Source organism: Heterodontus francisci, chromosome 34 (assembly GCF_036365525.1).
Source record: "Heterodontus francisci isolate sHetFra1 chromosome 34, sHetFra1.hap1, whole genome shotgun sequence".
NCBI classification, from domain to species: Eukaryota; Metazoa; Chordata; class Chondrichthyes; order Heterodontiformes; family Heterodontidae; genus Heterodontus; species Heterodontus francisci.
The window spans coordinates 30053855-30076220 of record NC_090404.1 but is presented as its reverse complement, the minus strand read 5'-3'; the positions used below and the strand labels follow the sequence as shown (position 1 = coordinate 30076220).

Below are 22366 nucleotides of genomic sequence, written 5' to 3'. Positions count from 1 at the left end.
ATTTTAATGCAAACGTTTCTCACTGAGTCAAGAAACACAGCAGGACCAAGTAAGATCCGGTTTGTATCAGGGTGGATGTTGGATGTGGAAGTCAGTCCCTGACATCCTGTGTTGGTCTTTTTTGTTGCATCAGTTTGATTTGGAGTGGAGATGGAGGAACAGCGGCTGGCTTTAATCCCGAGTACATTTGAGCCCAGTCAGGCCCAGCAATTTCCAATGGGAGGCTGTTAAGGGAGGTAGATTCCAGGAGAGATGAGGTTGCTAAACAGACACCAACTGGTCAATGTAAAAGAGTATTGGGTTAATTAGAAGTATTTCTGCAGAGGCTTTTAATCCATTTTCCATATACAGATGTTGTTAATCCATTCTTGGAATAAGGGTGTCACTATCCAGACCAGCATATATTACCAATCCCCAGTTGCCCATTGAGAAGGTGATGGTGGGCCTTCTTCTTGAACCACTGCAGTCTGTGTGGTGAAGGTGCTCCCACAATTGTGTTATGGAAAGAGTTACAGGATTTTCACCCAGTAATGATGAAGGAACGGTGATATATGTCCAAGTCAACATCAACTTGTATTTATATAGCATCTTTAATGTAATAAAATGTTCCAAGGTGTTTCATCAGGGAGGTGGGTTTTCAGAAGTGTCTGAATCAGGGAAGGTGAGGTAGAGAGGCGGAGAGGATTAGGGAGGGATTTCCAAAGATTATGGTCTTGGCAGCTGAAGGCACAGCCACCAGTGGTGGAGCAATGAAAATCAGGGATGTTCAAGATGCCAGAATTAGATGAGCCCTGATCTCTCGGAGGGTTGTAGGACTGGAGGAGATTATAGAGATAGTGAGGGGTGAGGGAATGGAGGGATTTGAAAACAAGGATGAGGATTTTAAATTTGAGGTGCTGTTTAACTGGGAGTCTGTGTAGGCCAGTGAGCACAGTGGTGATGGGTGAACAGGACTGGGTTCGAGTAAGGACACAGGCAGCAGAATTTTGGATGATCTCAAGTTTACAGAGGGTAGAACGTGGGAGGTCGGCCAGGAGTGTGTTAGAATAGTCAAGTTGAGAGGTAACAGATACATGGATGTAAGTTTCAGAGGCAGATGATCTGAGACAGTGGTGAAGTCTGGTGATGTTACTGAGGTGGAAATAGGCGGTCTGAGTGATGGTGCTGATATGCAGTCAGAAGCTCATCTGAGGGTCAAATATGACACCAAGGTTATGAATGGTCTGGTTTAGCCTCAGACAGTTGCCAGGGAGAGGGGTAGAGTTGGGGGACAGGGAGTGGAGATTGTAGCAGGAACTGAAGACTTCCCAATATATAATTGGAGGAAATTTCTGTTCATCCAGTACTGGATGTCAGACAAGTCAGGATGGTGTGTGACTTGGAGGGGAACTTGGAGGTGATGGTGTTCACATACACCTGCTACCCTGGTCCTTCGAAATGATGGAAGTTGAGTGTTTGTGAGGTTCTGTCAAAGTTCTGGTCGAGTTGTAGATATATAAAATCCCTCTCCTCTCCCTGCCCATCCCTTTCTCTAAGGTAGTGGATAGGGGAATGTCTATGCATGTTATTTATATGGACTTCCAGAAAGCATTTGATAAAGTCCCACATAACAGACTGTTAACTAAGGTGGAAGCCCATGGAGTTGAGGGCAAATTATTGACAACGTTAGGAAGTTGGTTGAGTGGTAGGCGACAGAAAGTGAGGATATTGGGAAACTATTCCGATTGGCAGGATTTGGCTAGTGGTGTCCCGCAGGGATCTGTCTTGGGGCCTCAATTATTCACATTATTCATCAACGACTTGGATGATGGCATAGTAAGTCATATATCCAAATTTGTTGATGATGCAAAGTTAGGCGGCATTGTGGACAGTCTAGATGATAGCATAAAATTGCAGAGATATTGACAGACAAGGTGAGTGGGCAAAACTGTGGCAGATGGATTTCAATGTGAGCAAGTGTGAGGTTATCCATTTTGGACCAAAAAGTATAGAGTAGGGTACTTTCTAAATGGGCAGAGGTTAAGTACAATGGATGTCCAAAGAGACTTGGGGGTTCAGGTGCATAGATCTTTAAAATGCCACGAGCAAGTGCAGAAAATAATCAAAAAGGCTAATGGAATGCTGGCCTTTATATCTGGAGGACTGGAGTATAAAGACAGAGGTTAAGCTGCAGCTGTACAAAACCCTGGTTAGACCCCACTTGGAGTACTGTGAGCAGTTCTGGGCACCACACCTAAGGAAGGATATATTGGCCTTGGAGGGAGTGCAAGGTAGGTTTACAAGAATGATACCTGGACGACAGGGGTTAAGTTACAAGGAGAGATTACACAAATTAGGCCTGTTTTCACTCGAATTTGGAAGGTTATGGGGTGATCTGATTGAAGTCTTCAAGATATTAACAGGAAAAGACAGGCAAGATAAAGATAAACTATTTCCACTGGTTGCAGATTCTAAAACTAGGGGACATAGTCTAAAAATTAGGACCAGACCGTTCAGGAGAGATGTTAGGAAGCACTTCTTCACGCAAAGGGTGGTAGAGGTTTGGAACTCTCTCCCACAAACAGCAGGTGAAGCTAAAACAGTTGTTAGTTTTAAATCTGAGATAGATTTTTGTTAAGCAAAGATATTAAGGGATATGGGACAAAGGCAGGTATATGGAGTTAGGCTGCAGATCAGCCATGATCTCATTGAATGACGGGACTGGCTCGAGGGGCTGAAGGGCCTACTCCTGTTCCTATCTTCCTATGTTCTTCTCTCACTCTCTCTCTCATTTCTCCATAGAGAGTAGAGTCTTGTGTCGGTCCAGACTGGGTGGCAGGTTCCCTTCCCTGAAGGACATTAGTGAACCAGTTGGGGTTGTACATCAATCCAGCAGCTTTCATGGTCTCTCTTTCCTCGTGCCGGCCCCATAAATTACCAGATTCATTCAGCTCCATTTCACAACCTGCCTTTGTGTTTTTGTGGGTTCTCTCACACGCTCTTTTTTTTCTGTTTTAAATCAATTTCACAGGGTTTTAGAAGGGGAGGAATTGCAGCCGTGAAATGCAAAGCAAACGTCAGATCAGGATCTGAAGGAGTCGCCCAATTTATCGTAACCCGAATCGCTCTGGATTTTGAACATGGAAGGAGAAAGCAGCGATCACAGTGGGGAGAAACTGTACACATGTTCTGAATGTGGACGCGGTTTCAGCCGATCATCTGGCCTGTCAAAACACAAGCGCAGTCACACTGGGAAGAAACCATTTAAATCTGGGGACTGTGGAAAGGGATTGAATTATCCAGTTGAGCTGGAAACTCATCCACGCAGTCACACCCTGGAGAGGCCGTTCACCTGCTCCGAGTGTGGGAAGGGATTCACTCAATCATCCGCCCTGCTGACACACCAGCGAGTTCACACTGGGGAGAGGCCATTCTCCTGCTCCGAGTGTGGGAAGGGATTCACTCAGTCATCTGACCTGCTGACACACCAGTGGGTTCACAGCAGGGAGAGGCCATTCACCTGCTCAGAGTGTGGGAAGGGATTCACTACTTCATCATACCTGCTGAGACACCAGCGAGTTCACACTGGGGAGAGGCCATTCACCTGCTCAGAGTGTGGGATGGGATTCACTCGGTCATCCAGCCTTCTGACACACCAGCGAATTCACACTGGGGAGAGGCCATTCACCTGCTCAGAGTGTGGGAAGCGATTCGCTTGGTCATCCTGCCTTCTGACACACCAGAGAATTCACAGTGCGGAGAGGCTGTTCACTTGCTCAGAGTGTGGGAAGGAATTCACTCAGTCATGCAACCTGCTGAGACACCAGCGACTTCACACTGGGGAGAGGTTGTTCACTTGCTCAGAGTGTGGGAAAAGATTCACCCGGTCATCTGACCTGCTGACACACCAGCGAGTTCACACTGGGGAGAAGCCCTTCATGTGCTGCATGTGTGGGAAGAGATTCACTCAGTCATCCAACCTTCTGACACACCAGCGAGTTCACAAGTAACTCGGGGACAAGAAATTTAAATCATCTTTAAATGAACTTGATTGGTGCTGGAAATAGAGACATGTTGTTTCAGCTTTTCATCTTGCGCTCTCATCAGGACAATCCGCAAGAATACCAATTTAAAGGAAAACAACAACTTTATACTGTATGGTAAGAGAGTGCTGATTGGTTGGCAAGTGAACTCTGCTTGGTAGAGGTGTTGTCATCGAGAATGCAGTAGTTTATGGTGATTGACAGTTAACTGCCTGGCTTTGTTTGCAATTTAAACCAGGCAGCTTGACTCTGGTCAAGGCATTGCCCTGACGAATGAACCAGCGAATGGCTGTCACTTATTTTGTTTAGCTGAAACAGGCGCAATGTGTGTACATGTTCTTTGTGTGCAAAGAATAGGACCCTGCATATGAATATATGTAGCTTCCAGTACACGCAAATGTGCCACACTGTGAGCCCGACTGACAATCTTAAATTGGTTGGCAGCTAATTATTAGCACACCGAGGGTTATTTAGCAAATGTTGTTCAATTACGGAAATCTAATGTTGGACACTGTATTTTGAGTTTTGCAAGCACGGGCTGGTTGGGTATAGCCTGTACCTTGCCCGTTGCAAACTGCGGAAGGGACATGTTGTTTGATACAATCCATAAGGTCATAAGAACTAGGAGCAGGAGTAGGCAATTCAGCCCCTCGAGCCTGCTCCGCCATTCAATATGACCATGGCTGATCTCATCTCAGCCTCAACTCCACTTTTCTGCCCGTTCTCCATAACCCTTCAACCCATTACTAATTAAAAATCTGTCTATCTCCTCAAATTTACTCAATGTCCCGGCATCCACCGCACTCTGGGGTAGTGAATTCCACAGATTCACGACCCTTTGAGAGAAGTAATTTCTCCTCATCTCTGTTGTAAATCTGCTACCCCTTATCCTAAAACTATGACCTAGATTGCCCCACAAGAGGAAACATCCTCTCTCTGTCTACTTTGTCAATCCCCTTGATTATGTTATATACTTCAATTAGGTCTCTTCTCATTCTTCTAAACTCTGGCGAGTAAAGGCCTAAACTGCTCAATCTCTCTTCATAAGACAAACCCATCATCCCTGGAATCAATCTAGTGAACCTCCTCTGAACTGCCTCCAATACAACTACATCTCTCCTCAAGTAAGGGGACCAAAACTGTACAATACTCCACCAGTCTTTGGGACATACAGCTATATACCTAGCTGGCATTGAAATTCATATATCACATTACTAATTTGTGTGTTAGACGTCCTGAAAATCCTCCTCTTCTAATCCTCTGTAAAAGGAGTTTACAACAGTCCACACTGTTCGTACGGGATAGAAATTCAGAACAGACAATTCTAGTTTCTATGGAACATTCTTTCCTCTCTTGTTTCCCAAAACATGTGATCCATTCAAACTCAAAGAAGCCAAAAATAAGCAACAAAGTCCAACAAAAGCAAAAATGCAGATGCTGCAATTCTGAATAAAAACAGAAAGTGCTGGAAAACTCAGCAGATCTGGCAGCATCTATGGAGAGAGAAACAGAGTTAACATTTCAGGTCAGTGATCTTTCATCAGAACTGGCAAAGGATAGAAAGGTAATAGATTTTGAGCAAAAGGGAAAGTCTATGAGGGTGGGAGAGATTAAATGACAAAGATGTCATGGAACACAAGGCAAAGGGAGTTCTAAGAGTTGCAGTAAAAGACAGAGCATTTGTCAAGAGCGTGTTGATGGCAGAGTAATGAACAGCTCTGTCCAAAAGTACAAACGTGAAAAACAAATTTAAGACTGGCACATGGTTTAAAAAACAATCACAATGAGGTTCATGGTCTGAAACTGCTGAACTCAATATTGAGTCCAGAAGGATGTAAAGTGCCAAAAGGAAAGGGAACCATCCCAACTAAACCAGAATGTTGTTACCAGTGTCTATGAAACACTCTGTACCCTTAGGTTCTCACTGGACGCAGAAGATATCAAGCGTGCTCCCTCTCTGGGGCGACCCGAGCACGATAGAGAGGCTGGCAACCAGAGTGACACCCTGCGCATGCTGGACCTACACATTGATGTTTTCACTAAGGCCAAGAGCAGGTCCAGGATCAGATCCTCTGACCCACCCACCCTCCGCCTCCCCAACTGAGTGACCAAAGATTAGGAGTGTGGGGCTAAACTGTAATTAAAATTTGAGGAGCAGCCCCTTCAGGGACTGTAACCTCTCACACTGAACATTTGCATGGCCCATGTACCCCTCTCAGCTGCAAACATCACCTGGAGGGTGGGAGTGGGTGAAGCTGCTTAAAACCCGGTTGTCCAGGATATTGTAGCGACCGGGCACTAGGACCCGCGTGATGACCACGCAGGTGCCCTGTCCAAGATGGCGCCAGTGCTCTCCTGGGCCTGTCACCGCGGGATAAACACGGGACCTCAGGGCGATCGCAGGTGTTTCTGAAGCTTCCCAGCCCACCCACTGGCTCCATTCCTCCCCTGCACTCCGCCGACTCTCACCCGCTGCAAAAGCGTCTCCAGCACTTGCACGGTTCTGGTCACAGTGACACTGCGCATGCTCCGCATACTGGCCAGCACTGCGCATGTGCGCTGGGCTCCTGAAGAGGGAATAGGGCACATTCACTGCCGCGGGGAATGCTGGGTTAGGACCCCGCCTTTGGCCGCCCCAATTAGTGACGAAAATGATGCTCTGTGGTTGGATTGTGATGTAATTAATAAATAACTCATACAGAAACCCAAATGCATGGGCCCTCTGTGATCGTTGAGTCCTGGATCTGATTAATATTACTTTAGGTGTACTTCCCTGAGAGGGAGTGCAATGAAGGCTCTCAGGACTGATTGTTCTCTGAGGAGAAGAGGTCTATATTCCATTGAGCTTGATGAATTAGAGGTGGTCGATTGAAACATATAAAATCCTTAAGGGACTTGACAGAGAAGATGCTGGGAAGATGTTTCTCCTGGCTGGTGAGTCAAGAACTAGAAGTCACAGTCTCACAATAAGAGTTCAGCCATTTAGGACTTTTTAATTTTATTTTATTCTTTCATAGGATGTGGGAATCATCGGCAAGGCCAGCTTTTGTTGCCCATCCTTAATTGCCGTTGTGAAAGTTGTGCTGAGTCGATATGATGAAAATTGTTTTCAACAACAGGATTAAAAATTTTCACCCAAAGGGCTGTGGACGCACAGTAATTGAGTATAATCAGCACAGAGATAGATAGCTTCTTGGATACTAAGGGAGTCAAGGAAAATGGGGATACTGCAGGAGAGTGGTGTTGAAGTAGAAGATCTGACATGATCTTACTGAGTGGCGGAGCAGACTCAAAGGGCATGTAACCTACTCCTGATCCTATTTATGTTGTTATGTTCCTCTCCTGAACGTGCTCACTCTGGCTGGGAAACACAGTAAAGCTCCCTCTGCATTGTCCCTGTAAACACTCACAGGAAAGGTACAGCACGGATTAGCGACAGAGTAAAGCTCCTTCTACACTGTCCCCATCAAACACTCCTAGGACAGGTACAGCACTGGGATTGGCTGGGCAATTTGGAGCACTTCCTGCCAGCAATCAGGGGGAGCAGCTGCACCTGTGCTGCAGCAACTGCAGAGTGGAGACTGCAGCAACTGGAGAGAGGAGACTGGAGTAATTGGAGAAAGCGGAGCGAGGTGAATGCAGAGTGGAGAGAAACCATCAAGGAAGGCTGCAATTGTTTTGGAGATGTGGGTGTCCAGGGCACCTGATGAACTCTTAAGTTTGGACTGTTTGGGGGAGGGAGAAGAGGCCGGAAGACTTGGGTGGGGCTGCCAAATCCAGTAGGGGGCCCCTGTATTTGTAGTGGTGTTTGCACACAGGGAGCTCCCTCCCCACCGCAACTGCCTGCTCGGGACAGCTGGAGTTGCCCGGGTGAAGATTTTTTTTGTTAAAAGCAGAAGAGGAGAGTACCGGGCGGCTCCAGCCATCCCGGGCGAAGAAGCCTCCCCCAACTGGAAGACAATAAACAGTTTTGGACTAATTGTTACAAAGGTGCTCCAACTGGCAGTTGGATCAAACATCCCCTTCAGCCTTTCTCTCCCTTCCTCCACTCAGTCACCTATCCTCCCCTTTTCTTTTACCTTCCTACCCCTATCCTCCTCTACTGCCACTCCACTTTGTTTAAAGTTTGTTTTTTGTTTCAATTGTGTAACTTTGCTTTGTTTCTTGTGGGTGGACGTGTCTCTTAGACCCCATGGCAAGCCCTCCTTCGCCGGTGGCAGGGCCTTCCCGTACATATGCTGCTGCGGCTGCTGCAGCTGCACCTGTTGCCCCGTCACCGTTTGCTTTATTAACATCGAAGCATGGGGTCAAGAGCGACATCCACCTGAACATGACTATAGAGGCATGTGTGAAAGCAATGGCCGAGGTTGTCGGCCCTTCAGCCATTGTTGCAGCCTCTAAAATGTACGGGAAAGCAGTGTTATTCCTGAGGACCGAGCGGGCGGTGTCCCTGGCTCTGAGCAAGGGGCTCACCGTGGGCGGGACCTTTCTGCAAGTGGACCCCCTGGAGGCCACTGCTCAAAGGCTCATTCTATCCAATGTCCCGCCCTTCATTCCTGGTGAGCTCCTCCTTCCCCACCTGCACCATCTGGGGGAGGTAAAGATGGGGCTCACCCCAGTCCCGCTCGGTCTTCGGGAGAACAGCTTCCGACACGTGTACTCCTTCCGCCGCCAGTTATTCATGCAGCTGGCGCGGGAGGAGGTTACAGAGGGCCACTTTAATGTAGAGTTCCAGGGGACGGCCTACCGCGTCTTCTGGACCTTGGATGGGGTGCGGTGCCATGTCTGTAAGGGGGTGGGGCATGTTCGTAAGAACTGCCTCAACCTCCCGGCTGCCAACTCCAACTCAGCGTCCCAGGGTGGCGCCACTGCACCTCCTTCCACCCCCCTTCCACCTCCACCAGATACCATTCAGTCGGTACCGGAGGCTGTGGTTTTCATGGCCTCCGGCAGGGAGGGGGGTGACCGTCCAAGTGGAAGGAAGGGGCGGAGGAGAAATAAGCATCGAGAGGCGCGTCCCCTGGACACCATGACACTACCTGAGTCTGAGCTCAGCACAAAGCCCGATGTCGGGGAGTCAACTTGCCCCAGGGCTGGGCTCATGCCCAGGGTGAATAAAAAAAAAGAGTGCGGAGGCCTCTGATGACGTGGAGGTCTCTGAGCCTCTGCACCCAACTGGGAAAAAGAGGAGAAGGCACCCCTCCACAGAGGTAACAAGGGGCCCTGAGGCACAGGGTCCATCTGTTGGAGGGGAGCTGTCTCCTGTTTCGGGTCCCCAGGTTTCCCCTACCGCCACCACCAAGGCTACACAGTCCGGGCAGGAGCTCCTGATTCCTCAGGATGGAGTGGAGGGGGGAGACGCTTGTACTTGTGGCCCCTCCAGGGGAAGCCAGTGGAGCCCTGCCTGTTGTGGGGGAGCCTGGGGACGCCACCCATTCCGCCACTGCCACTGGGTCGGGTGCCCTGAGTAGAGGGGAGGGCGGGGCCCCAAAGGGTCGGCCCTCCCAGCTGGAGTCCAGCACCTGTGGTCTCCCCTGGACCACTCATTGGCCTGGGGATGGAGGTGGAGGGGGGTCCTGAACTGCTGGCGCCCACAGGCTCCAGTTTCATAATAGAACCCAGAGAGGACTCCTCCGCCATCGATCCTGGGGGTGGGATCGTGACGGAGGCGGGATCTGCTGGCGCGGCCGGGACGTCCGCCCCACAGTGTGTGGTGGATGTGTTGGTCGCTGGCGGTGACGACCCGGAGGAGGATGGGGATTCAGTGTGGGGCACGGAGGATGATCTTGATTCCATCGCCAGTGAGGTGGTGGAGTCCCTCGTGCCTCCCACCAAATCTCCTCTCATCCCCACAGCGGAACTCCGGGATTTCCTCGCAGCTTGCAGGGGTTGCCGTGATAAAGTTCAGCTGGCCCTCGGCCGTTGGTCGAATCTGGCGCTGATCACACAGCCCGTCCGTGCCGCCCTGAAGAAAGCGGGCAAGCGCGCGGGCGTGAAACTGGTTGAGAGGCACCGTTTTAATGTGTTCCTCAATGGGTTGCTAGGGGAGTGGAAGGCCAGCTGCACTTCCACTCCCTCCTCACAGTGAGGTGTTGGTGACGGGTTGTAAGTACCTTTGACATGAAGATAACCATAGCCAGCCTCAACATCAACGGCAGCAGGGGGTCTCACCGCAGATTTCACAATCTCTCAGTCCTCAGGGAAGGTAGATACGCGGTGAGCTTTCTGCAGGAAACCCACACCGTTCCAGGAGACGAAGCCACCTGGCTCCTGGAGTGGCAGGGTGGGGTCAACATGAGTCACCTCACCCCTATTTCTAGTGGGGTGGCTATCTTGTTGGCCCCGACTTTTCAGCTGGAGATCTTGGGGGTCAAGGAGCTAGTGCCGGGCCACTTGCTCCACCTCGCTGTTCGCCTGGGTAGCGTGCCACTCCACTTTGTGAACGTGTACATGCCCAGGCCCGGCGCGTTGCAAACGCGCTTCTTTGAAGAAGTGTCCGCTCTCTTGAGCTCCATCGATAGCGGTGAGTGCATCATCCTCGGGGGGATTTTAACTGCACCCTCGAGGTGGGGGATCGCTCCGGTCCCCAGTGCGGCCAAGCATCAGTGGAGAAGTTGAGGAGACTGATCAGCTCCCTCAACATGGTGGACGTCTGGCGGAATCTCCATCCTGACTCCAGCGCCTTCACGTGGAGACCGCCTCTACTTTCGCAGGCGTACGTCTCCCGCATCTCCATGTGGCTGGTGCCGTGCTCGGACCACCGCCTGGTGTGGGCGGAGTTCACTCCGCTCCGCACGCGGGCAGTGTCCGCGTACTGGCACTTTAACAACCGGGCTGCTGGAGGACGAGCGATTTCGGGACTTGTTCTGTCGATTCTGGGCTGACTGGAGAAGGAAGCGGGGGGGCTTCCCCTCCTTGAGGCTGTGGTGGGATGTGGGCAAGACTCACATCCATGTCTTCTGTCAGGAGTATGCGAAGGGGTCGACCAAGAGGCAGGAAGCCGAGATCGGGCGCCTTGAGAGGGAGGTGCTCGACTTGGAGTCCCGCCTCGGTCATGCCGTTGTGGACCCGGCCCTGTGGCAGGCGTACAAAGAAAAGAAGGGCGCGCTGAGGTACCTGCAGCTCATAGGGTCCCAAGGCGTGTACATGAGGTTGCGGATCCAGATCATGGAAGATTGGGACCGCGCCTCACCCTTCTTCTACTCACTGGAAATATGGCGGGGGCTCCGTAAGCAGCTCATCGAGCTGCTGGCCGACGACAGATCCTCCATCACGGATCCGGAGGGAATGGGCCTCCTGGTCCATACTTACTACAGTGCGTTGTTCTCTCCGGATCCGTCCAGCGAGGATGTGCACAGAGTTTTGTGGGAGAACCTGCCCCAGGTCAGCTCGGAGGGCACCGAAGGGTTGGAGGCTCCGCTCACGTTGACGGAGCTGACTGGTGCCCTCCACCAGCTCTTGAGGGGCAAATCTCCAGGGCTGGACGGGCTGACCGTGGAGTTCCTCAGGGCGTTCTGGGAAATCCTTGGGGACGATTACGTGCGGATCCTGGGGGAAAGCCTGGTCACCGGGGAGATGCCCCTCTCGTGGTGCAGGGCAGTCATTGTCCTGCTGCTGAAGAGGGGCGATCTCCACCTGCTTAAAAACTGGCGTCCGGTCTCCCTCCTCAGCATGGATTATAAAATCTTTGCCTGGGCTATGTCTACCCGCCTGGGCTCCGTGCTGGCCCACATGATCCACCCCGACCAGTCCTACATGGTCCCGGGCCGGTCCATCCAGGACAACATCCACCTGGTGTGGGACCTGATCCATCTTTCCCAGAGGACTGGTCAGTCGGTTGCCTTTCTCTCCCTCGATCAGGAGAAGGCGTTCGACAGGATGGATCACGAATACCTTTTTGGGACTCTGCGTGCTTTTGGACTCAGGCCGCATTTCGTGGCCCGGGTCCGACTTTTATACGCTGCCACAGAGTGTCTAGTCAAGGTTAACGGGTCCTTGACGGCGCCCCTTCGCTTTGGGAGAGGCGTGCATCAGGGATGCCCCATTTCCGGCCAATTGTACACCATCTGCGTGGAGCCCTTCCTGTGCCTGCTTCGCAGGAGGTTGACGGGATTGGCTCTGCGTGAGCTGACCATGTGGGTGGTCCTCTCGGCTTACGCCGGTGATGTGCTCCTCGCTGTCACAGATCCCATTGACTTGCGGAGGATGCACAACTGCCAGCAGACCTTTTCTGCTGCATCCTCCATGAGGATCAATTGGGAGAAATGTTCCGGACTCCTGGTGGGTCAGTGGTGGGTGGACTCCCTGCTGGAGGAGATGACACCTTTTGCGTGGAGCACCATGCACATCCTCCATCTGGGAGTTCACCTGAGCCCCGCTGAGGAAGCCTGGCCGGCAAACTGGGAGGAGTTGGAGGCGAAAGTCACTGCTCAACTGGGGCGCTGGACAGGACAGCTCCGAGTGCTTTCCTACAGGGGCCGAGCGCTGGTCATAAACCAACTGGTGGCCTCCATGTTGTGGTACCGGTTGGTCACTTTGGCCCCGCCCCCTGCATTTGCCAGCAAGATCCAGAAGAAACTTGTCGATTTCTTCTCGGGCAAGAGGAAACGCTGGGTCTCTGCCACGGTCCTGAGTCTCCCAATTGAGGAGGGCAGCCAGTCGCTGGTGTGCATCCGCACCCTGGCTGTGACTACAGAGAACAAAGAAAATTACAGCACAGGAACAGGCCCTTCGGCCCTCCATGCCTGCGCCGATCCAGATCCTCTACCTAAACATGTCGCCTATTTTCTAAGGGTCTGTATCTCTTTGCTTCCTGCCCATTCATGTATCTGTCTAGATACATCTTAAAAGACGCTATCGTGTTCGCATCTACCACCTCCGCTGGCAACGCGTTCCAGGCACCCACACCCTCTGCGTAAAGAACTTTCCACGCATATCCCCCCTAAACTTTTCCCCTCTCACTTTGAACTCGTGACCCCTAGTATTTGAATCCCCCACTCTGGGAAAAAGCTTCTTGCTATCCACCCTGTCTATACCTCTCATGATTTTGTACACCTCAATCAGGTCCCCCCTCAACCTCCGCCTTTCTAATGAAAATAATCCTCATCTCCTCAACCTCTCTTCATAGCTAGCGCCCTCCATACCAGGCAACATCCTGGTGAACCTCCTCTGCACCCTCTCCAAAGCATCCACATCCTTTTGGTAATGTGGCGACCAGAACTGCACGCAGTATTCCAAATGTGGCCGAACCAAAGTCTTATACAACTGTAACATGACCTGCCATCTCTTGTACTCAATACTCCGCCCGATGAAGGAAAGCATGCCGTATGCCTTCTTGACCACTCTATTTACCTGCGTAGCCACCTTCAGGGAACAATGGACCTGAACACCCAAATCTCTCTGTACATCAATTTTCCCCAGGACTTCTCCATTTACTGTATAGTTCACTCTTGAATTGGATCTTCCAAAATGCATCACCTCGCATTTGCCTTGATTGAACTCCATCTGCCATTTCTCTGCCCAACTCTCCAATCTATCTATATTCTGCTGTATTCTCTGACAGTCCCCTTCACTATCTGCTACTCCACCAATCTTAGTGTCATCTGCAAACTTGCTAATCAGACCACCTATACTTTCCTCCAAATCATTTATGTATATCACAAACAACAGTGGTCCCAGCACAGATCCCTGTGGAACACCACTGGTCACACGTCTCCATTTTGAGAAACTCCCTTCCACTGCTACTCTCTGTCTCCTGTTGCCCAGCCAGTTCTTTATCCATCTAGCTAGTACACCTTGGACCCCAAGCGCCTTCACTTTCTCCATCAGCCTGCCATGGGGAACCTTATCAAACGCCTTACTGAAGTCCATGTATATGACATCGACAGCCCTTCCCTCATTAATCAACTTTGTCACTTCCTCAAAGAATTCTATTAAGTTGGTAAGACATGACCTTCCCTGCACAAAACCATGTTGCCTATCACTGATAAGCCCATTTTCTTCCAAATGGGAATAGATCCTATCCCTCAGTATCTTCTCCAGCAGCTTCCCTACCACTGACGTCAGGCTCACCGGTCTATAATTACCTGGATTATTCCTGCTACCCTTCTTGAACAAGGGGACAACATTAGCAATTCTCCAGTCCTCCGGGACCTCACCCGTGTTTAAGGATGCTGCAAAGATATCTGTTAAGGCCCCAGCTATTTCCTCTCTCGCTTCCCTCAGTAACCTGGGATAGATCGCATCCGGACCTGGGGACTTGTCCACCTTAATGCCTTTTAGAATACCCAACACTTCCTCCCTCCTTATGCCGACTTGACCTAGAGTAATCAAACATCTGTCCCTAACCTCAACATCCGTCATGTCCCTCTCCTCGGTGAATACCGATGCAAAGTACTCGTTTAGAATCTCACCCATTTTCTCTGACTCCACGCATAACTTTCCTCCTTTGTCCTTGAGTGGGCCAATTCTTTCTCTAGTTACCCTCTTGCTCCTTATATATGAATAAAAGGCTTTGGGATTTTCCTTAACCCTGTTTGCTAAAGATATTTCATGACCCCTTTTAGCCCTCTTAATTCCTTGTTTCAGATTGGTCCTACATTCCCGATATTCTTCCAAAGCTTCGTCTTTCTTCAGCTGCCTAGACCTTATGTATGCTTCCTTTTTCCTCTTAGCTAGTCTCACAATTTCACCTGTCATCCATGGTTCCTTAATCTTGCCATTTCTATCCCTCATTTTCACAGGAACATGTCTCTCCTGTACGCTAATCAACCTCTCTTTAAAAGCCTCCCACATATGAAATGTGGATTTCCCTTCAAACAGCTGCTCCCAATCTACATTCCCCAGCTCCTGCCGAATTTTGGTATAGTTGGCCTTCCCCCAATTTAGCACTCTTCCTTTAGGACCACTCTCATCTTTGTCCGTGAGTATTCTAAAACTTATGGAATTGTGATCACTATTCTCAAAGTAGTCCCCTACTGAAACTTCAACCACCTGGCCGGGCTCATTCCCCAACACCAGGTCCAGTATGGCCCCTTTCCGAGTTGGACTATTTACATACTGCTCTAGAATACCCTCCTGGATGCTCTTTACAAATTCTGCTCCATCTAGAACTCTAACACTAAGTGAATCCCAGTCAATGTTGGGAAAATTAAAATCTCCTATCACCACCACCTTGTTGCTCCTACATCTTTCCATAATCTGTTTACATATTTGTACCTCGATCTCACGCTCGCAGTTGGGAGGCCTGTAGTACAGCCCCAACATTGTTACCGCACCCTTCCTATTTCTGCGTTCTGCCCATATTGCCTCACAGCTCGAGTCCTCCATCGTGCCTTCCTTCAGCACAGCTGTGATATCCTCTTTGACCAGTAATGCAACTCCTCCACCCCTTTTACCTCCCTCTCTATCCCGCCTGAAGCATCGATATCCTGGGATATTTAGTTGTCAATCATGCCCTTCCCTTAACCAAGTCTCCGCCTTCAGACCCTGCAGAGATACCTATACATCGAGCGTCCTTCCAGATGGTGTGCACTGGCGACGTATTTTTTCCACCAGTGTCACTGCCTTCAAGACGACACACAGCTCCCGGTGGAGTCCGTTAGCCACTCCTCTCTGAGGGAGTTGCCTGTCTTTTACCGGGATCAATTCCGAGTCTGGAACATGGTCGCCTCCAGTCAGGGCACTTCCCTGCCGGTGGAGGGGAGTGCCTCGGCTGCCTGAGCGGCCGACTCCGGGGATGGTCCGGCGGGCGGAGGAGTAGTCAAAACCCCCGGGATGCCCCACACTGCGGGTGGCGAGGGGGCTCAGGAGTGTGGAGCGATCCCGGCCGAGCTGACCTCCGCTTGGCCGGAACTGCTCATCGGACCCAGGCCCCGAAACCCTCCTCGGGAGCCGGTCCCACACAACCCGAGCCGACTCTTGGAAATGCCCTCCGTGCCATTCCAATCGGCACGGAGGGGTTTCCTGTACGGGCTGCTCCTGCGCACTCTCCACTTCCTCGCCCTCGTCAGCCGGCCAGACACGCCCTGGCTGTCCACGTTGCCATCTGGCAGTGAGGGGAAACCCCGATGGAGGTCTCTCTACGCGGGAGTCTTCCCCCTTTCCATCGGGGACCTGGGGTGGAGGGTGTTGCACAGGGCAGTCCCGTGCAATAGACTTGTAAGTAGGTTCATGGACTCCCAGGCCGCCTGTACTTTCTGCAACCTGGACGAGTCCGTGTTCTACATATATACGGAGTGTGCGAGGTTGCAGCCCCTCTTTGAGTATCTGAAGGGGCTGCTCCTCAAGTTCTGGCTGCACTTCAGTCCCACGCTCCTAATCTTTGGGCACCCGGTGTGGAGGGGCATGGGCTGGGGGGAGGATCTCCTCGTCGGTTTGTTCCTGGGCCTGGCCAAGGTGACAATTCACAGGTCCAGGCTGTGCGCCATCAGGGGGTCCATCCTCCCCGATTGCCTGCCCCTCTTCCGCGGTTACGTTCGTGCCCAGGTGTCCCTGGAGAAGGAGCATGCGGTGTCCGCCGGCACGCTTGATGCCTTCCGCGACTGGTGGGCACCGCAGGGACTGGAGTGCATCATTGATGCTGAAAATGGCATTTTATTTGAGTTTTTTGTTTATTTATCTGGTTGTAATAAAGTTATTTTAAAAATGTAAATATGTATATAAAGGGGGCCTGAGCAATAAAGGCCCCCTCGACATGAAAAATATAAAAGGGGCCTGGGGTATAAAGGCCACCTTAAAAAAAACTGGTTAGATACAGAGGAAAGCACCCTCTACCAAAAAAAAAGGATTAGATTCCGAGTAAATCTCCCCCATGCTGTCCTATCAAACACTCCCAGTGCTGGTACACCATGGCAAAATAAGAAACAAAAGAACAAAAAATGGGTTAGATACAGAGTTAATCTCCATCTACACTATCCCCATCAAACACTCCCAGGACAGGTACAGATTTATTTATTTTATTTATTTAGAGATACAGCACTGAAACGGGCCCTTCGGCCCACCAAGTCTGTGCTGACCATCAACCATCCATTTATACTAACCCTACACTATTCCCATATTCCTACCACATTCCCCTACCACCTACCTATACTAGGGGCAATTTATAATGGCCAATTTACCTATCAAGTCTTTGGATGTGGGAGGAAACTGGAGCACCCGGCGAAAACCCACGCGGTTCACAGGGAGAACTTGCAAACTCCGTACAGGCAGTACCCAGAATTGGACCCGGGTCGCTGGAGCTGTGAGGCTGCAGTACTAACCACTGCTCTACTGTGCCACCCTAAAAAGATTTTTTTTAAAGAAAAAAAATGGGTTAGCTACAGAGTAAAGCTCCCTCTACACTGCCCCTGTAAACATACCCCAGGGCAGGTACAGCATTTCTTCATTTTCTTAGGCAGCTCCTGGGGAATGAGGATAACTTTTTTCCACTCCAGGGTTGTGGGCCTTCAGGTGACTGAATAGGCTGAACCTGATATTCCAGGTCCCAAAGTTCATTTTGAGAGGGTGGAAAATGTCTGTTCATGGGTTCTTTTAACGTGGAGTGGCCACTGCACACCGACTACCACATGGTCCAAGGTATAGCATGGGTTAGATACAAAATACACCTCCTGCTATACTGCCCCATCAAATAGTCCCAGTTGATAATGAGCGAGGCTTGAGAAGGTTGGTTTTGAGACAATGCGATGATGTCATAAAAAATGCCTTTCAGCTCAGCTGGTCCTCCCATTTTTCCTTTAAGGGTGGAGAGCTGGGACATCCTGTCTCAAAACACATCCCACCCTGTTCACACTGAGAATCCCAGGGTGGAGAGCTGGGACATCCTGTCTCAAAACACATCCCACCCTGTTCACACTAAGACTCCCAGGGTGGAGAGCTGGGACATCCTGTCTCAAAACACATCGCACCCTGTTCATACTGAGAATCCCAGGGTGGAGAGCTGGGACATCTTGTCTCAAAACACATCCACTCTGTTCATACTGAGAATCCCAGGGTGGAGAGCTGGGACATCCTTTCTCAAAACACATCCCACCCTGTTCACACTGAGACTCCCAGGGTGGAGAGCTGGGACACCCTGTCTCAAAACACATCCCACTCTGTTCATACTAAGAATCCCAGGGTGGAGAGCTGGGACATCCTGTCTCAAAACACATCCCACCCTGTTCACACTGAGAATCCCAGGGTGGAGAGCTGGGACATCCTGTCTCAAAACACATCCCACCCTGTTCACACTAAGACTCCCAGGGTGGAGAGCTGGGACATCCTGTCTCAAAACACATCGCACCCTGTTCATACTGAGAATCCCAGGGTGGAGAGCTGGGACATCTTGTCTCAAAACACATCCACTCTGTTCATACTGAGAATCCCAGGGTGGAGAGCTGGGACATCCTTTCTCAAAACACATCCCACCCTGTTCACACTGAGACTCCCAGGGTGGAGAGCTGGGACACCCTGTCTCAAAACACATCCCACTCTGTTCATACTAAGAATCCCAGGGTGGAGAGCTGGGACATCCTGTCTCAAAACACATCCCACTCTGTTCATACTAAGAATCCCAGGGTGGAGAGCTGGGACACCCTGTCTCAAAACACATCCCACCCTGTTCATACTGAGAATCCCAGGGTGGAGAGCTGGGACACCCTGTCTCAAAACACATCCCACCCTGTTCATACTGAGAATCCCATGGTGGAGAGCTGGGACATCCTTTCTCAAAACACATCCCACCCTTTTCATACTGAAAATCCCAGGGTGGAGAGCTGGGATGTCCTAACTCAACCTGCATGTACGTAAATGTGCAAAATGTCGTGAATAAGGTTGGTGAGCTACAAGCATAAATAGCCATGTGGGAATATGATGCAATGGCAATCATGGAAATGTGGCTTAAAACTAAGGAATGGCACTTAATATTAAAGGATACAAAGTGTTTAGAAAATATAGAAAATGAAAAAATGGAGGTGGGATGGCAGCACTGATTAGTGAACACGTTGTAGTCTTAGAAAGAGAGAATGTCCTTGAGAGGGCGAGGACAGAATCCATTTGATGAGAGTTGGTCATGCTGCTGGAGTTGTTCTATAGGGCTCTTGCTGGATCTGGTGCTGGGGAATGAGGTGGGCCAAGTGGACCAAGTGGCTGTGGGGGAGTACTTGGGTAAGAGTGATCATGCTATCATAAGATTTAGATTAGTAATGGAGAAGAGCAAGGAACAATGTCAAGTAAAATTTCTAAACTGGATGAGGGCTAACTTCAATGGGATGAGAGGGAATCAAGCCAGGGTAAAATAGAAGCAAGGTCTGACAGGAAATCTGTAATGGAACAATGTGGGACCTTTCAGGAGGAGATGCTTCAGGTACAGGCTGGGTACTTTCCAACAAGGGTGAAAGGTAAAGGAACCCAGGTCAGGTCTCCTTGGATGATGAGGGAGATAGACATGATGACGAAACAAAAAAAAAGATGGTGTATGGTGCATGTCAGGTGAATTCTTCAAGTGAGAACCAGGTTAAATGCCATAAGTTGAGAGGTGAAGTGAAGAAAAAAATAAGACTGACAACGAGAGCATATGAGAATAGGATGGCAGTTATCATAAAAGGGGACCCAAAAGTCTCCTACTTGCAAGTTAACAGCAAGCGGGTAGTAAGAGGAGGGTGTGTCTTTTAGGGACAAAGAGGGTGACATACACTTAGAGTTATAGGGCAGGGCTAGAATACTTAATGGGTACTTTGTGTCCAGGTTTACTAAGAGGATTCTGACAAAACATCAGTAGAAGCAGAGATGGTAGAGGTAATGGATGGGGTGAAACTTGATAGGCAGGATGTACTGGAAGGCTTGGCTGTGCCTAGAGTAGATACATCACCTGGTCTGGATGGCTTGCATCCCAGGTCACTGAAAGAAGTGGGACTGGACAGGGCGGAAGGGCTTGCCGTAATCTTCCAATCTTCCCTCGATACAGAGGAAATGCCAGAGGATTGGAGAGTGGCAAAAGTGACGTCCTTATTAGAGAAAGGGTGTAAGGACATTCTAGTAACTACAGGCCTGTCAGTTTAATATCAGTGTTGGGTACGGCTTTAGAAACAATAATCAGGGTAACAATTCACAGGCACTTGCAGAGGTTTGAGTTCATTAAGGAAAGCCAACACGGATTTGTAAAAGGCAGATCATGTTTGACTAATCTGATTGAATTTTTTGATGAAGTAACAGAGAAGGTTGATGGAGGGAAATAAATACTTGTTGTCCATGTGGATTTCAGGAAAGCTTTTGGCGAAATAACACACAAAAAGGCGGGTATCAAAATTAAGGCTTAGAGAATAAGAGGGTCAGTGTCCAATTGGATTTTAAGGAGAGAAAATGGTAAATGAAATAAAAACAAGAAATGCTGGAAATACTCAGCAGGTCTGGCAGTATCTGTGGAAAGAGAAGCAGAGTTAATGTTTCAGGTCAGTGACCAGTCATGGTAAATGATTGTTTTTCAGACTGGAGGAGGTAGACAGTGGTGTTCCCCATGGGTCAGTGGTAGGACCACTGCTTTTTTGATATGTGTGTGCATGTGTGTGTGTGGGTGTGTGGGTGTGTGCGTGAGTGTGTGTGTGTGTATGTGCGTGCGTGTGTGTGCACATGCCGACGACTCCAAACTTGAAGGGGCAGTAAACAGTAAGGATGATACCAATGACTGCAACAAGACATAGGTAGGCTCTCAGAATGGGCAGACATGTAGCAGATGGAATTTAATACACTTTAATAAGTGTAAGATGATACATTTTGGCAGAAGGAGTAGGGAGAGGCAAGATAGACTTAATGGCACAATTCTAAAGAACAGTAGAGTCATAAAGATGAACAGCATAGAAGGAGACCATTCAGCTCATGAAGTCCATGCCAGCTCTCCACAGAGCAATCTAGTCAGTCCCATTCCCCTGCTCGATCCCTTGGCCCTGCAAATGTCCATCCAATTTCTTTTTGAAATCATTGATTGTTTCCAATTCCACCACCCTCGTGAGTGGCGAGTTCCAGGTCATTACCACTCTCTGTGTAAAAAAGTTCTTCCTCACATTCCCCCTGCATCTCTTGCCCAAAACCTTCAATCTGTGTCCCCTAGTCCTTGTATCATCTGTTAATTGTAACAGCTTTTCCTTGTTTAACTTATCTAAGCCTGTCACAATCTTGCACACTTCTATTAAATATTCCCTCAATCTCCTTTGCTCCAGAAGATACAACCCCAGATTTTCCAATATCACCTTGCAACTAAAATTACCCGTCCCTGGAACCACATTGGTAAATCTCCTCTTCACCCTCTCAAGGACCCTCGCATCCATCCTAAAGTGTGGTGACCAGAACTGGACGCAGTACTCTAGTTGTGGCCTAACCAGAGCTTTAGAATATTTCAGCAAAACTTCTCTTCTTTTGTACTCGATGCCTGGATCATGTTAATTTTAAACCTGACATTGATAGATCTTGACTGACCAATGGTATTAAGGGATATGGCGTAAAGGCAGGTATATGGGGTGAGGTCACAGATCAGCCATGACCTCATTGCATGGTGAAACAGGCCCGGGGTGTAAACAGCCAACACCTAGAATCATAGAAACTAACAGCACAGAGGGAGGCCATTCAACCTTTTGTGCTTGTGCTTAATCGCATACACCCAGTTTTTGTTTGTAACCCTGTGAGCTCCTCATTTTTTAATTATTTCATGGGCTGTGGGTGTCACTGTCAAGGCCAGCATTTGCTGCCCATCTCTAATTGCCCTTGACAACTGAATGGCTTGCGAGGCTATTTCAGAGGACAGTTAAGAATCAACCACATTGCTGTGGGGCTGGAGACAACTGTAGGCCAGACCAGATAAGGATGGCAGATTTCCTTTCCTAAAGGACATTAGTGAAACAGATTGGCTTTTATGACCGTCAATGATAGTTTCAAGGCACTGTTGCTAAGACGAGCTTTCAATTCCAGCTTCTTTTTAATGAAATAATTGAATTTACTAAACTTAAATTCCACCAGCTGTCATGGTGAGATTTGAACACATAGCTCTCGGACATTGCCTGGGCCATTGGATTATTCGTATAGTGGCATTACCACTACACCACCATTCAAACACCTGTACGTATTTTTTAAAAATGACTGACGGAATCAGGTTCCATTATCTTTTCAGGTGGAGCATTCCAGATCCTGACAACTCTCTGTTGGTGTAGAAACTGCTGAATGCTATGTTGAGTCCGGAGGATTGTAAAGTGCCTAATTGAAAATGAGCTGTTGTTGCTCAAGTGCCCATTGAGCTTCATTGGAACAGTGCAGGAAGCCGAGGTCAGAGTGGAAGTGAGATGGAGAATTAAAATGGCAAGCGTCGAGAAACTCAGGGT

At 49.4% G+C, this 22366-nt stretch overlaps 1 protein-coding gene across 2 annotated transcripts in view; it reads left to right on the top strand.

Annotated features, from left to right (window-relative positions):
* Positions 1-7135, top strand: part of LOC137349280 (zinc finger protein 623-like) — a 54491-nt gene extending 47356 nt beyond the window's left edge. For both annotated transcript variants that reach the window (XM_068014812.1, XM_068014813.1), the window contains exon 3: positions 3011-7135. In XM_068014812.1, the coding sequence (XP_067870913.1) occupies positions 3120-3989 (870 nt within the window). In that variant the 5' untranslated portion in view covers positions 3011-3119 and the 3' untranslated portion in view covers positions 3990-7135. The remainder of the gene's footprint in view (positions 1-3010) is intronic.
* Positions 7136-22366: the final 15231 nt, after the last annotated feature.